Here is a 14,215-nt window from a genome sequence, read left to right on the forward strand (position 1 = left end):
TATTTTTGGGGGGCTCTTATGCCTTTATTGCACATGCAGGACAATGAAGAGGCTGACAGAAAGTGAGCGGGAGAGAGAGATGGGGTGGGATCGGAAAATGACACGGTCGGACTCGATCCCAGATCCCAGTGGACACGTGGACCGAAATGTGGGATGCTGTAGCCAGTTGCACCAGTTTTAAATAATGAATTCAATACACAACAGTTATTGGTATGCACATTGACAAATCACTTTGAGACATGACATCTAACACTTAGCTAAACAGCCTATAAGGCACTGTAAAATTGACTTGCTTCTTAGTCACTTGATTCTAACTGACATATGTGACATTTATGCCACAATAATTTACATTATATATTTTTTTTTATCCAGATTGTCCTCCTGAGATATGGAGACATTTGACTTGTTGCGGAGCATCAAAGGCTGGGGCGAACCAGGGACACTTTATGTGCACCCATACATCAGAAGTCTTTGGCAAAATTTGGAAAATATTCTTAAAGGATTGGAGTCTTTTAACTAATGTCCATTCAAGCTTTACTCAAAAGACTACAATCTTTCAAGAATCTTTCCCAAATCTGGTCAGTCTTCTGGTGTAAGGATGGTTTAAGGGTCATGTGTGGATGGCCAGACTGTACAGCTTAGAGTAATGTTTAAAATACAGAGCATAAACACAAACACACAATGTTATTTAAACACACATAAATGCGTGAGGTAGGAGTAAACTGTGTTTTTGGTCATGCTTTTTTTTTTCTTTCAGAAAACAAGAAAGCTTCTTCTCCCGTTATCTTTACCTGTTGCTGCTGAATGTGCAGCCTGTTAGAAATGGTAAGTCTATATCTACAGCAATGGTCCCAACGGCTAAATGACCCATTTTAATTTTGTAAACCTGTACACAATTTACCCCTGACTAAGTATTGTTCAATGTAAGGCTTTTCTGACAGACAATAGACACAGACATAAATTAGACACAGCCCTTACAAAAAAGAACTATAATAGTGACTTTAATATCCTTGCCCTCCATGTTATATTCCTATAATAACAATAGTATTCACAAAGTCACAAGTTGCGCCAGCATAGTGGCTTAGGAGCTGTAGTATGCAGTAACCTGAAACGTTGTGGGTTCAATTCCCTGCTTCCACTGTTGTGCCCTTGAGCAAATTAACAAATGGTTTTAACTAACTCTGCTGTCATGGTGTAATGTAACAGGCTAATGTAAAAGTTGTGCGCTCTAAATAAAACATATCTTCAAAGAAAAACATACCATGACCTAAAGTCTAAAATTAACATTAAAATCACAAATTTCACCTGTATGGAAATATGATCCTTAAAAGGATATAAAACAGACACAAGGTGTAATACTAAATAACAAAGACCTCCTGAACCCTCTACCTCGAGCAGCGGAGAGAAATCTAGCAACAATTACCATGAAGTGGTTTCACACCTGTCTGAGGGAGATGCACCGAAATTCTCTTCAGATGCTTTTAGGAATATGGCTGAATTCCTTCTAAACAAGGGCAATATTTTTAGACTGTGAACAGCACTATAATGACACCACAGGGAGAGAGACAGGGTGACAGCCACTCCAGTGAACTAAGGCATGTGGCTTTTACTCAACCCTGAAATAGACACCACAGGGAGAGAGACAGGGTGACAGCCATTCCAGTTAACTAAGGCATGTGGCTTCTACTCAACCCTGAAATAGACAGAACAGACTACCATCCACTCTGAGTGTTAAGATAGTAGAAAATAATGCCACTACTGGTTATGCCAAATAAAATATTTGACTATAGAGAGAACTGTACAAAGAGTATTCTTTGGGTGTGATTGCATTGGGAACAGAATACGTATCCATCTTGAACGATCTCCTGTGGACGTTAGCGGAACGTGATAAAACATTTGAAGTACATCCTCTGAAAACAGGCCCAGTGTAGGTTATTCCTTCAGTTGACACAGACAGCAGTCGGATGAAATCCTCTTGAAGTTGGGTTGACAAGGGCCCCCCCAATATCACCAGGTGAGCTTGTTTGATGAGTAGACAGACGTATCGCCGTTGGCAGCGGCGTTGTCCATACTGAGAGTGGAGGTGGTGAGGAAGTCACCTGCACTGCTGTCGAATCCCTTCAGCTGGTACTGGGGCTGGTGATCGGATGAAGAACCAAGAGCTGAAGAAGCAGAAGGGGCTGATGGCGTTGCCTCCGCTGGACCCTGCTCAAAGGAGAATAGAGGGGACACCTGTTAGTACTAGCATTATTATAATTTGATTAAAACAACAGTTCGGTCCGGTCAAAGTATTTATTCAGTAGTGATTGGACGAGACAAGCATTCCATGAGTCATCACGAGAGTCGATATCTCAGGACATTCCCTCCGGCCTCGTGTCTATGGCCGTGGCGTGGCGATATCTGCTACTAACACAACTCTCATTTGTGCCATACTGCTTCATCATGCAGATATGGTTGTTAATAAAAAAAGTTCTAAAAAAATAAGGGGCAATCCCCATTCTACTACAAAGATGATTTACTATAAATGTTTGTAAAGGTGTCCGTTTCAGTTGTGATCTTGTTTTCTGGGGCTCTGGTTCTTAACTGGTGTGCCGTGAGGCAAATTGAGGTGTGCCGTGGAAATTTGAGGAACCCAATGCATTTTTAATACAGGCTCATAGTCATGAAGTGATAGTTATAAAGTTGCCTAATATGCTATATATCTATTATGCAGCTCAGTCAACATCATGTGAGTATGCCGATAGCTGGGGTCTCAGCTTATGAAAGCTGTATAGAAAAAATATGGAAATGAACAGCCCAGTTATAGCCTCTTGTAATATATGTAACAGTAACCATAAATCGTTGTGCCTTGGCATTTTAATTTGACCTTTGGTGTGCCCCATCGCCCAAAAGGTTGAGCCTCTGGTCTGGGGGATAAGAAGTATTCATGATCATTGTGATTTAGTATTCATTCCCCTTACATTGGTTCCCATCAACTGAAAGATATATCATTCAATCAGTTGTTCTAGTCTGACTCAAAGTGTACCGGGACTGTCTTTTACAAACCCGTTCTAATTTGTCACAGCAATGAATGAATGTCCTGAGGAACTGTGTGTGTTTCTGGGCAATTTCACAGAAAATTGACTTTTTGTCACATCCATAACGCCAGTGAAATGCCTTGGCATTTGAATGATAATTCATTTTTTCTCATTTACATTCTTCAGCCAAAAATAGCAAATGCTCAAATTTCATGTAATCATTCACATCATACCATACCATGACATTTTATTGGCGCTATGGATGTTACAAAAAATGTATTTTTCCATAGAATTGCCCTTCTCCATGCGCGTCTCTTCCTTGCGGTGGCCGAGAAATGCAAAACAAATTTACATTTATGGGTGCATATTTACAAAGTTCGAGCACAAAATTACATTTGCAAATGTAAATTTGTTTTGCACTTCTCGACCACCGTACTTCCTTGTGTTACCACATGAACCACAAGGTGCAAGGTAAAGGCATGACCAATGCAAGGTAAATAGAGTAGAGCAATGAATATGCAATGGCTTGCACAGCAGTCCTGTTTAATAGAAATTTAAAGACACATACCGTGTCAACAGGATGGGGTGTCACTGTCCTGTTGGTTGGCGCAGGTTCATCAATCTCAACAGCATTGTAAGGCTAAAACCACAACCACATTAAAGGTCAGGCAGACTGAAACAGACTGAAAATATTATTCTTGCCATTGGGCTCAAACAAACTCACCATGGGTTCAGAAGAGGCAGCTGCTGGGTTAGAGGTAGGGCTGCTTTTGGTGTTTTTACAGCAGCACTTCTTCACACAGACACTGAGCAGGATAACAAGCACTACAGGAATCAGTGCAAACAAATACACGTAGTAGGAGGTGGCAGAGTCTGTGGGGAGAGAAATGCACGGACAAAGAGGATAGGGTACAAGAGGTAAAGGGAGAGAGGCAGAAGTGCGTAAATACAGAGACTTGTTAATGAGGAGACACAGCACTCAAAGAATCCTGCATAGAAATGCATAGGGTTAATTCATAACGCCAACATGGCATTTCACTTGAATAGGATATTGGCTGCTTGGTAACTGGCCAAAGTGTGTTACCACCATGGCTGCCAAGACAGGAGGAATTGCCTACAAGGACTTTGGTAAATAGCCCAAAATACTATACAAACAAGTGCAATACATCAGCATTCAGTGTTCATATAGCAAGAAAGAAGTCAAAATTACGAATGTGATAACACAGATAGTATACTATAGAACATACATTGCCGTAGAAGCCACACAGCAAGCAGATTTCCTTGACCGTCAAAAATCTGGTATCTGCCTGCGTCACTCCTCTGCAAGTCGGTCACTGTAATGGCAGATCCTCCTGACCTGCTGGTCATCTTGATCCGACCATGAAAGTGGTCGGTTCCCTCTTCAGTGGCATACCCGTTGCTGATTACTGTGTATTTCTTGCCTTCTAGTGCGGTAAAATCCACCGACACTGAAGCCTTAGCTATTGGAACATAGATTTCAAGGCGATCTTCCTCATCCAAATTGAGATACTGTACATTAGCTGGAGAGAGAATGCAGAAAAAGAAAGTTAAGATGAAAGAAAGGTAAAGAATGTGTCTTCATATCACTTAGTGACCAACTATGCCCCTGACATTGAGTTAATACATATATTAATTTATTCTACTACAACTGTATCTTAACTCTCCTGGTCCCTTCTCCTCACCTGTCACGATCACCTGTATTTTTGACAACTCTGCCAAATTCGTTTTACGGAATGTGTAAAATCCCCTGTCAGCGTAGGTAATCTGTTGATACCAATAGGATTCCTGAATGTAACCCTTAGAAACATTGAATAAGGAGGAAGGCCATATTGTTGCTTTTCTCTGGTCAGATGCACGAACGAACTCTAGCATTACTGCCTCAGGGGGAACATTCAGTTTCAATTGGTTTCCAAAGACAACCACCTTTGGTTCAGCACAGTCTAAGAGAGGAAACAAATATATATTAGCAGTTTCACCTTACAGAATGAGGTCAAGAGAAACAAACTGAACACTATTCAAATTCAACATTTCCCATATTTAAAGGTCAAAAGCGATAGTTCACTTTACCTTTAATCACAAGTTTAAGGATAGTGTGGAATTTATTGTGATTTGACCAAGAGAAAATTCCTGTGTCTGACTCCCGCAGTTCAAAAATAAACAGCGTCTCATCCTTGAACATGTAATGAGAATCTGTTGGCTGGGTAAAAAAATACAAGGGTCAACATCTGAGAAGATAACAAGCAGTATGTCTTCTGCTTTCCCTGGTCCTTTATTTAATTAACCTGTATGAGCCTACAAAATAATATGAACAGATAAGGTAATAACAAACTAGAAATCAAACAACAAATGCAGAAGGGTGAATAAAGGATACAAGAGAAAAAGGTAAAAAGGAGATAAATGTAAGGTAAGAAAAGCCATCAACTCAATTCCTGTATCAGTATATACTGTAAGATCATTATTGTCACAGCCTACATCAATATACTGTACCTAAGTATACTAACTATAACAATACTAACACACTTGTGCTCACAGACAACTTACCTGTGTTTTGTTAAGAACCATCACCCTGGCTGAAGGACCAGACTGTGGGGTGAAGTATAAATCTGATGTTTTGGGATCATATTCAGGTGAGTGTGGTATATAGAAGGATGTTCCAGGGCACATTTCATATATTTGCATGGAAGCAGCTGCAGAATTCACAATTAAAAGTTGTTTAGGTCATTCAGGCCAAGTCACAAGGTATATGGACTGACCGGTGTTGTGTGCCTTCTGATCTGCACGTCCGACATTTACAAACAATTTATTTATTAAATATTGTAAGTGGCATTTCATATCACCGCCATGAGCATTAAACTGGATTTGATCGCGCAATAACAAAACCAATATAGTTTTGTAGTAATGCTATTTAGTTATCTGCATGAGCCATTACTCTCTGAACTACTTCATCTCTTCTTGAACAGCTATCCAATTCTCAGCCTACCAGAAATTAATAATACAGGCAACACCCAGCAACCTGTTGTCCTGAGATATCTGAAATAAGTTGCCCTTGATCTGGGCGATGGATGGATGGATAGATGGTTAGATGGATAGATAGATAGATAGATAGATAGATAGATAGTTTATTGATCCCCAAGGGGAAATTCAAGAATTGAACAGTGGTTAAAAGGTGCCATGTGTAAGAATTGAGGTAAAAATATCCAAAAAATTAGCTACACGCATCAAAAGAATGAGAAGAAATAAGGGCGATGATGTCATTAAAAAAAATGACATGGTATAGTACTGCAGAGATATCAACCTGAATTAGCATGCTAAATTACTAGCCACAGCCCGACAGGTATCATAATACCAGTTTCGGCCATGGGAGGCGGTATGCGGGCAACATAACCGCCAGCCAAACTGCAATACACGTTTGTCGGTTGTTACTCTAGGGTAGACCATTTCACTTTCTGGAGGTATACTTCCCCCATCTTTTATGGAATGTGGAGTATGAATTGATTTTTTGGCGGACATTACACATGGCACCTTTAAAGGGATATCGCCACCATTTGGGGAAATATGCCCATTTTCCACGTCCCCTCGAGTTAAACAATTGATTTTTTGCCTTTCTCCAGTTCATCCAGTCATTCTCTGAGTCTGGCGATACCACTTTTAGCTCCAGCCGATCATTGAATTGGATTAGACCATTAGCATTTCGCCCGCTATCATCATGCTTAAAAGTGACTAAACTAACAGTAATTTTTCGCTTTAAAACTTGTCTCATCTCAAGTTATGGCCACCTTACACCAAACAACTTTGAAAAGATTTGGGAAAGATTCTTAAAAGATTGTAGTCTTTTAACTAATGCCCCCCATTCAAGCTTTACTCAAGAGTCTTTGAAGAATCTTTCCCAAATCTTGTCAAAGTTGTTTGGTGTAAGGAGTTTTCACTTTCCTGAGCAATATGACAAGAGTAAAGTATATATATACACAATATATATTGTGATGTCTGACAACTCCTGCTGCTGTGGTGAGCACAACGCGTGCACGCGTAAGGAAACCAGTTGGTGTAGAAGCCGACAGGTGCAAACTGACTGACTGCATAATAAGAAAGCACATGCAAATTGACAATTTGAAAGTGAAATAGTTGGTGGCATAAGTCAGCGGCGTTAGTTTAACAGACATCCCAACCTGCAAAAAGCCATTTCAGGGAGGTACCCCCCCCCCCCCCAAAAAAAAAAATAATAATAATAATAAAAAATTATTAATAAAAATAATTACTTGTCTCTACTCAGGACACCAAATAAGGAAGGCCTATAGTTAGAAATTGTGATAATAAAGTAGATTTTGGTAGTTTGGTCTTTATGTAGCCTTGGCAAATAGCCATCTAGTAGGCTAGTCCTGAATAATATGCACATGAAATAACACTTGTTAAACTCACCTCAACATGTCTTTAGCAATCATTTAACCCGCCATGACAATGCTAAAGTCACTGTAGTCTGATGTGAAATGGGTCTTAAATGTTCCTATTTGGGGGGCACTCTTCCTCTGCCATGACGCTCCTGCTCCTACTGAACTGAACTGAAACAGGCCAATCAGGATGCTCTCTGGCACACACGCACTACCTCTCTCTCTCTCTCTCCATCCCTGTCGTGTGCGCGCTACACTGAGATACACACACAATTTGAAGTTTCGGTCTTGTGTGCGTGCTCTTGATCGCTCGCTCTAGATTCCGGGAGATTTTATCTAATTTGCGGGCGTCAGGGAGCCGTTATCAATATGCGGGAGACTCCCGGAACTTCCGGGAGACTTGGGATGTCTGGTTTAACCACATAATTAACATTTTGTTGACGTGTTGAATGGAAGTTAATGGGAGTCAATGGAGTAAATCGGTAAATAGCGGTGACCAAAGAATATTTCTCCGGCTAGCGAGACAGTGGTCTTTTGTAAGGGCGTGTCCGTCTCTGATAACAAAGATCATTTGTAACACAGGGAATGATTGAAAGAGTTATACTTGCCGACACAGGCCACAGTGCAGATGAAGTGGAACAACCTGAACATCTGAAAAACATCAACAGACCACAGTGAATGCAGAGGCATGCAAGGCAGAACATAGAAATGGCTGTTATTTTCCCACACATAGGAAATAGAAAATAATGTTACTTACGATGATATGGTTCAAAGGCTAAAACGTTTGCTTTCAGATAGGTGCCCTTGAAAAAAAGTAGCCTAATTAAAAGTGAGCTATCGCCTGACTCCCTTGTATCCATAGGCTTCCAAGCATATCTCCTCCCTTGAGTTAGTCAACCAAATGTAGGATGCAGGATATTTCAGATCTTCTCCGCCCCTCAAACTAATGGGAGGAGTCGTTTGTCGAAGCGAAGAGGGAATACCTGTAACCAAGAACGTGTTGGCGTAAACAGTTATCCGGATATTACTGAGTGCTCTGCTCTAAACAGCAGAATATATTAATTTATGTTATGGCGTGTTATGTTATGTTATGACTGTCGTCTATCTGCGCTTAGTACTTTATGCCGTGTAGCCATAGGCAACTCCAAACAGAACCGTGAGTAAGGTTTTAGTTTAATGTCACTACAGCTTAACCATTTATCTCTATAGGCCTAACATAATGCATTGCTGTCTTCTTAAAGTGTCTCCCCCTCTCTCTGGATATTTACAGATGATGTACGGCTTGCTTTCAGTCTTGGGTGTTCTATTGGGTGAGTAGCCTATAGTCAGAGAGGGTTAAAGCGGAGCTAGTAATCAAGGATCTTTGCTATAGTATCCTAGGTAGAGTTGCGACAACTGCATTGACGCTAATGTTCCATTTTCCCCAACAATGGCAGCTAATGGAAGCCTCAAATAGACCCCTTCGCAATGGCGGTGAAAACATAAACATTCGGGTGGGTGTGACGTCACTGGAGGCAGAAACAATCATTTGGATAGTGAGGCTGGCTATTTGAATAGTACTAGTGAGGCGGCTAAAATCAGACAGTAATCTAAAATCTTTGCTAAAATGTGTAACGATATAACACAGTATGTACATACACTCAGTGTACGTGATCGGGAGGATTATTTAAAAAAAAAAAAAATAAGGCTACATTATCAGATGGGACCATCCTGACAGACCTAATACCGTCAGTGATTGGAAAGAAGAGTGACAGGCATCAGTTGAATGGCCGGACATTATTGAAAAACCGAGTGTCTACAGTAAGGAGAAGCTGAGGGTGTATAAATCATTGAATGCATATAACTATCCCCTAAATGGTTATGTCCAAGACTTACAATAGACCTACAATGACGTATCGGATGAGTTTTGTGTTTGCTGAACCGACATTTTACCGAGCCAGTGCCAATGTCACAAGGCAAAGATGAATCGCAAACGTGCTAATTACCGACCATTTCGTTTGAAAATTCTAAAACAACAATGTTTTTTAATACTTCAAAATAACATTTTATAAATGAACCTCACATTTTTCAGTAGCCATAGGTGTGTAGATTTGAACAAAATCTAGTTTGTTTCTTACCGGGGCTGCCTGAAATACTGTCTAATTTTGTTTACCATGCTCGGAGTTTAGTGCTGGGCCTTACACAGTAGTAGCAAAGATTGTTAAGCCTAACAATCTTTGGTAGTAGTAGGCCTAGCTAGTAGCCTAATCAAGGATCTTTGGTTTAGCTCTTCGAGTCACGGTAAAATATAATTTTTGGTACATAGCTAATTTAGATACACTTATGGTGTGGGCGCTTGAGTTTCTTTAGGAATCCGCCGTCTTGCTTTGTATAGAAATGAATATTAAGTGACATAGGCTACACGGCTTGGGTTATCGTGAGTCAAACGAACAACTACGTTCTCACTGGTAACTAGCCTACTTATTTCAAATTTAACCGATGACTTTTTCGGTTCTGGCACCCGACAGCACAGCAAGATCAGACCATGATAACCTTTAGCCTCCCAAATATGACTGTTGGTTTAGCTTCCCAGCTGAGGTGATGGTTTGTAGGGATGTGACCTTCGAAGCTGACGTTTCGAAACAGTGTCGAGCTTCCGAAACGCAAGTGTTTCGAACAGTGTTTCGAAGTGTGGTTCAAAACGCCCATGTCACGTGACCATGGCTTAGTGAGGCTTCGTGGTGTTTCAATTTGGTTTGGACAGGTGGCACACTTGCTGCGCGAGCCAATTACCCGAGATCTAAATTACAAAGTCCCAGAATGCTTAAAAGTCATTCAAACACATCCTATCTTTGTGGGTTTTTTGTGAGGAGAGAGATTTTGAGAGATATAGCGACATAGAGACATATAAAGATATAGCGATTTATAGTGCACTTGTGATTGATAGGTTAGTGATATAGATTACTTGACAGGCTAGACAGACAGTGAGCGATAGTTTAGATAGATATCGTCTAGTGACGTTAATATTTAGATAGTAGCAGAAGTAAAAAAAATATATGACTGATGCCTTTATTTCAAGAACAGCTGACCCTTTGAAATACTGGCAGGAGAGGAGAGTGGTTTATCCAAACCTAACTGTGATGGCAAAAAAATATCTGTGCATGCCAGCAACAAGTGTGCCTTGTGAAAGAATTTTTTCCAAGGCTGGGGAGGTTTATTCAAAAACAAGAAACAGATTAAATGCCAAGACGGCAGAACAACTGTTATAATAAAAATGTATGTTGACATACATTTTTTTCCCATGTTGTACCTGATTAGTCTAACCTGCTTCACATGTATCCTTTATTTCCCTACAACATGTTCCAAAAAAAAACCCTGGGCCATAAGCATAGCCTACATTTTAAAACCATTGTAGCATTTTCCTCTCCAGCATATTCCAAAGGATAATGTACTATGAAACTGAAATAACAAAACATCTAACTGGCAGATATAAAAATGTTCTAGTTACTGAACGCATATACTAGTCTGAAATTTCTAAGCACCAGCAGGGAGTCGAACACCGGCCGCTCCTGCCGAATGCAAGTGTGTTAACCACTGAACCACGTGGCTGTGGACGAAATCTTGCGTTCCATGTTGGCTATTTATATTCTTCGTCTGAAGCAGTTGTGCTTCACGGTCAAAATGTGATGTTAGCAAAACTGGCCACTAGATGTCACCATGGAGTTACGTGTGTCGGATTGTTTCGAAACCTCGACACATTCCGGCGCAATTGCTTCGAATGTTTCGTTGTTTCACAAAGCCTCGTTCTGCCCATCCCTAATGGTTTGTTTTGCCTCCAGTGAACGTAATGACGTAGGCTGAGAAGGTACCTATAGTTCCCGGAAGTTAACAATTATTAACAGCAGTGCAGTTACTTAAGCAATATAGCACGAGTGAGAGTGGGGTTGGTCATGGATATTCCCACGGGTGTTGTTCGGCCGTAGCCACGAGGCCGGAGGCCGAGTGGCGCAGGCAACAACAGCCGTGGGAATATCCATGACCAATCCCACGATCACAAGTGCTATATTGCTTTTATACAACAATTCTACCACAAACTAAATAATCTGAAAACACCCCAATATTGTTTACAAATGTTAACAGTTCCCTTTTCAATAGACAGCGTCTTGGTTGCTAGGTAACCAACATTCCAGATCCCTCTTTACGGGTCTTTGTGGTTTACGTGTCTTCTTGAAAGAAATGTTGAAAGTCGGGCTGAAATCACATTCATATCTAGCTTTGCTGCATGCATGTTACAAGGACACTGGGCCATGTTATGTAAGGGACATGGTACTGCAAAAAAACGGAAACATAGCCTACATTGCAGAACCACTCAACTTTATTAATTTATGGTGAATAAATGTTACACTACTGTGCACAGCCCCATATGTTTTTCTGACACGATGCTAGCACGTTAGCAGCGGTTAGCTAACTATGCTAACGTTAGTTATCTACAAGTCTCCTCCAAGTGACAATCATATTATAGGCCCTACACAATGCTGGCAATGCTGAGAACAATTAGCATCCTCGTTTATCTTACTTACATTGAGTTGACTGTGTAGCTTAATCCACAGATGTGGTGAAGCACTGTTTCGTTATGGTTTGCTAAGGAGTAACCCATTGCTTAAAATAGTGGAGAGCTGGGATGAGAACATTGTGTCAAATCTTCGCATTGTATCGCGGAGTGATTTATTATTAGCTGTGCAAAGTCTGAGTTGAAATGTCCAGGGATATTCCAACTCATGGAACGTCTCTCGGCCAATCAGAAACAAATAAATAGTTCCATAGAACCCAATTGTTGTATAAAGCAGTATAGACTGTTTGTAGCCAACATTTCAGACTCAGATTTACATTCCTTTGCCTCATCCGAATAATAATAATAATAACAGTAATAGTAGTAAAGTAGTATAGTAGGCTATCAATATCCTAATTATAATAATAAACGATTTATGTATCGACTATGACTTCTGCTGCTCAGTCTTTATCTACTGAGCCCCAGATATGTTTTTGGGAAAAAAAATAATAAGTTGTGGCCACGAAATAGCAATTCGTTCCCACAAAATAATAAGTTGTGGCCACAAAATAGCAATTCGTTCCCATAAAGTAGCCTACTAATTTGTGGCCACGAAATATTAATTCGTTCCCACGAAATAGTAATTTGTGGCCACGAAATATGTAGCCTATTATCTAACGTGCACTGGACAGCTGGGTGAGCAAATCGAGCGTCAGTAGAAGCCTGTAGTGTCTTTTCTCATCACTCCCCACCAGCTCTCAATTCTCTGGTTTGCAGTAGGGTAGGCCTACAACCGGGACGATTGAAACGGGGGACGAATGAAACATTCTTGTTTTCTCCGAGTGCAACGATGATAGACAGACATCCTTTGGACAAAACATAGAGCATATTAACCTCCGTTGATCAGCCAAATGCCTTCCTGTTACGTCCTGTTATCACGGAGTTACAGGCGATAAACGATTTCTGATGGTCACAAGTTTACTTCATTAGCGGTTTATTATTTTTTTGATTATTAAAGAGTGTTTTTCATTTAAAGGTTTGACTTCATGCTTATTCAGTAGAGCATTTAGTGCTCTCCCCAATCCCAGACGTTCACATTGCATGTTTGTTTGTAATGGATGCAAAACAGCCTATAATGCTAAATTTCTATGGGGGGACGATTGAAACACCTATTTGTCCCGACCAGGCAGTAAACCCCATTTATTCTAAGTCAATGCACACATATCTGTGTTTATACTATATTTTATGCAGGTGAGACATGGAAAAGCAGTTTTAGAAAGATGCAAATATATTTGGGGCTATCAGGTAGGGGGTCGAGTTTTGCCATGTTAACCTATGGAGACTGACGGCCTGTGGGTCATGAAGGGCACTTATTTGGATGTGTGGTGGCTTTAACCACATAAAAACAGAGTGAAATAACATTTTGTACTATAGAAACATTATATAATTCGAAACATGCATTATTCTAGCTATATTAATGGCATAGTGCATGCTATTTCCATAACCGCGAAATACGCGCATCACCATGACGGCAATGTTAACAGACATGAACCAAGACATATAGCCCAGCAGCAATCTATCTAAAATAACACATACTTGAAGTACCATTCATGGTATGTTGTCAAATATTGAAGTTGTGGGAAGTTTACATAATTTAAGCTGTATGTTTCATTCGTCCCCCATGCTGTTTCATTTGTCCCAGCCAGGAGGACAAGGAGGACTTCTCAAATAACTCTTGAGCGGTTTTGTTCAGAGCTGTAAATGCAACTGTATTTGACAGAGGACAGATGTAGGTTGCTAGTGACAAAATATTAACTTTCAGTGTTTTACAATGTCTTTGTAAATTACGTTTCATTCAATTCATTCATTTCATTCAAGTGTTTCATTTGTCCCGGTTCTCCATCAGCCTCGGCGTTGCTCCTGACCGTCCATCTATCTCGGCACAGGTCCTCGGGTCAGCGCACCTATGCGACGCGACGTTTTACAAAAGATAGAAGTGCCCGATATATGATTTCATCAGCGCGCGGCGTATGCAAATAATAACTAAGAAATGGAACAGTGATGGGTGTGTGGGTAGAAGGCGTGAGATGAGATGAGGATGGGGAAAAAGTGAGAGTGAGGGGGGGGGGGGGGGGGGGGAATGAAGATTCACCTCCAGCTATCTGATGCATGTTTTAATGGAAATGTTCACGGCCGCCTTATAAAAAAACACAAACGAGAGAGACACGTTCAAGTCGTATCTACGCCGGTGCAGCAACCTGGCT

General features: G+C 40.6%; 2 protein-coding genes across 4 annotated transcripts in view; one reads left to right on the plus strand and one right to left on the minus strand.

Moving 5' to 3' along the window:
- On the minus strand, nucleotides 1-10,196 carry LOC121681678. The gene is made up of 10 exons (XM_042061551.1): nucleotides 9,884-10,196; nucleotides 8,181-8,406; nucleotides 8,032-8,074; nucleotides 5,580-5,725; nucleotides 5,106-5,235; nucleotides 4,721-4,978; nucleotides 4,265-4,558; nucleotides 3,742-3,890; nucleotides 3,586-3,657; nucleotides 1-2,205 (listed from the first exon to the last, which is right to left on the minus strand). The coding sequence occupies exons 3-10, from the start codon at nucleotides 8,072-8,074 to the stop codon at nucleotides 2,008-2,010; spliced, it is 1,290 nt and encodes a 429-aa protein (XP_041917485.1). The 5' UTR covers nucleotides 8,181-8,406; nucleotides 9,884-10,196; the 3' UTR covers nucleotides 1-2,007.
- Nucleotides 8,409-14,215, plus strand: part of LOC121681677 — a 27,890-nt gene continuing 22,083 nt past the window's right edge. Inside the window, exons 1-2 of one of the 3 annotated variants that reach the window (XM_042061548.1) lie at nucleotides 8,409-8,583; nucleotides 8,665-8,733. In XM_042061548.1, the coding sequence (XP_041917482.1) occupies nucleotide 8,583; nucleotides 8,665-8,733 (70 nt within the window). In that variant the 5' untranslated portion in view covers nucleotides 8,409-8,582. The remainder of the gene's footprint in view (nucleotides 8,584-8,664; nucleotides 8,734-14,215) is intronic. The other 2 variants (XM_042061550.1, XM_042061549.1) reach the window with 2 other exon arrangements.

The sequence above is a fragment of the Alosa sapidissima genome, chromosome 14 (genome assembly GCF_018492685.1).
Source record: "Alosa sapidissima isolate fAloSap1 chromosome 14, fAloSap1.pri, whole genome shotgun sequence".
Taxonomy (NCBI): Eukaryota; Metazoa; Chordata; class Actinopteri; order Clupeiformes; family Clupeidae; genus Alosa; species Alosa sapidissima.

Excerpts from the sequence above, each read along its gene's own strand:
- LOC121681678 (XM_042061551.1), bottom strand. The coding sequence starts at position 8,074 with ATGTTCAGGTTGTTCCACTTCATCTGCACTGTGGCCTGTGTCG. Across the intron at positions 4,559-4,720 it reads AATACAGGTGATCGTGACAG|CTAATGTACAGTATCTCAAT; the intron begins GTGAGGAGAAGG and ends TTCTCTCTCCAG. Across the intron at positions 3,891-4,264 it reads TGTGTGGCTTCTACGGCAAT|ACTCTGCCACCTCCTACTAC; the intron begins GTATGTTCTATA and ends CTCTCCCCACAG.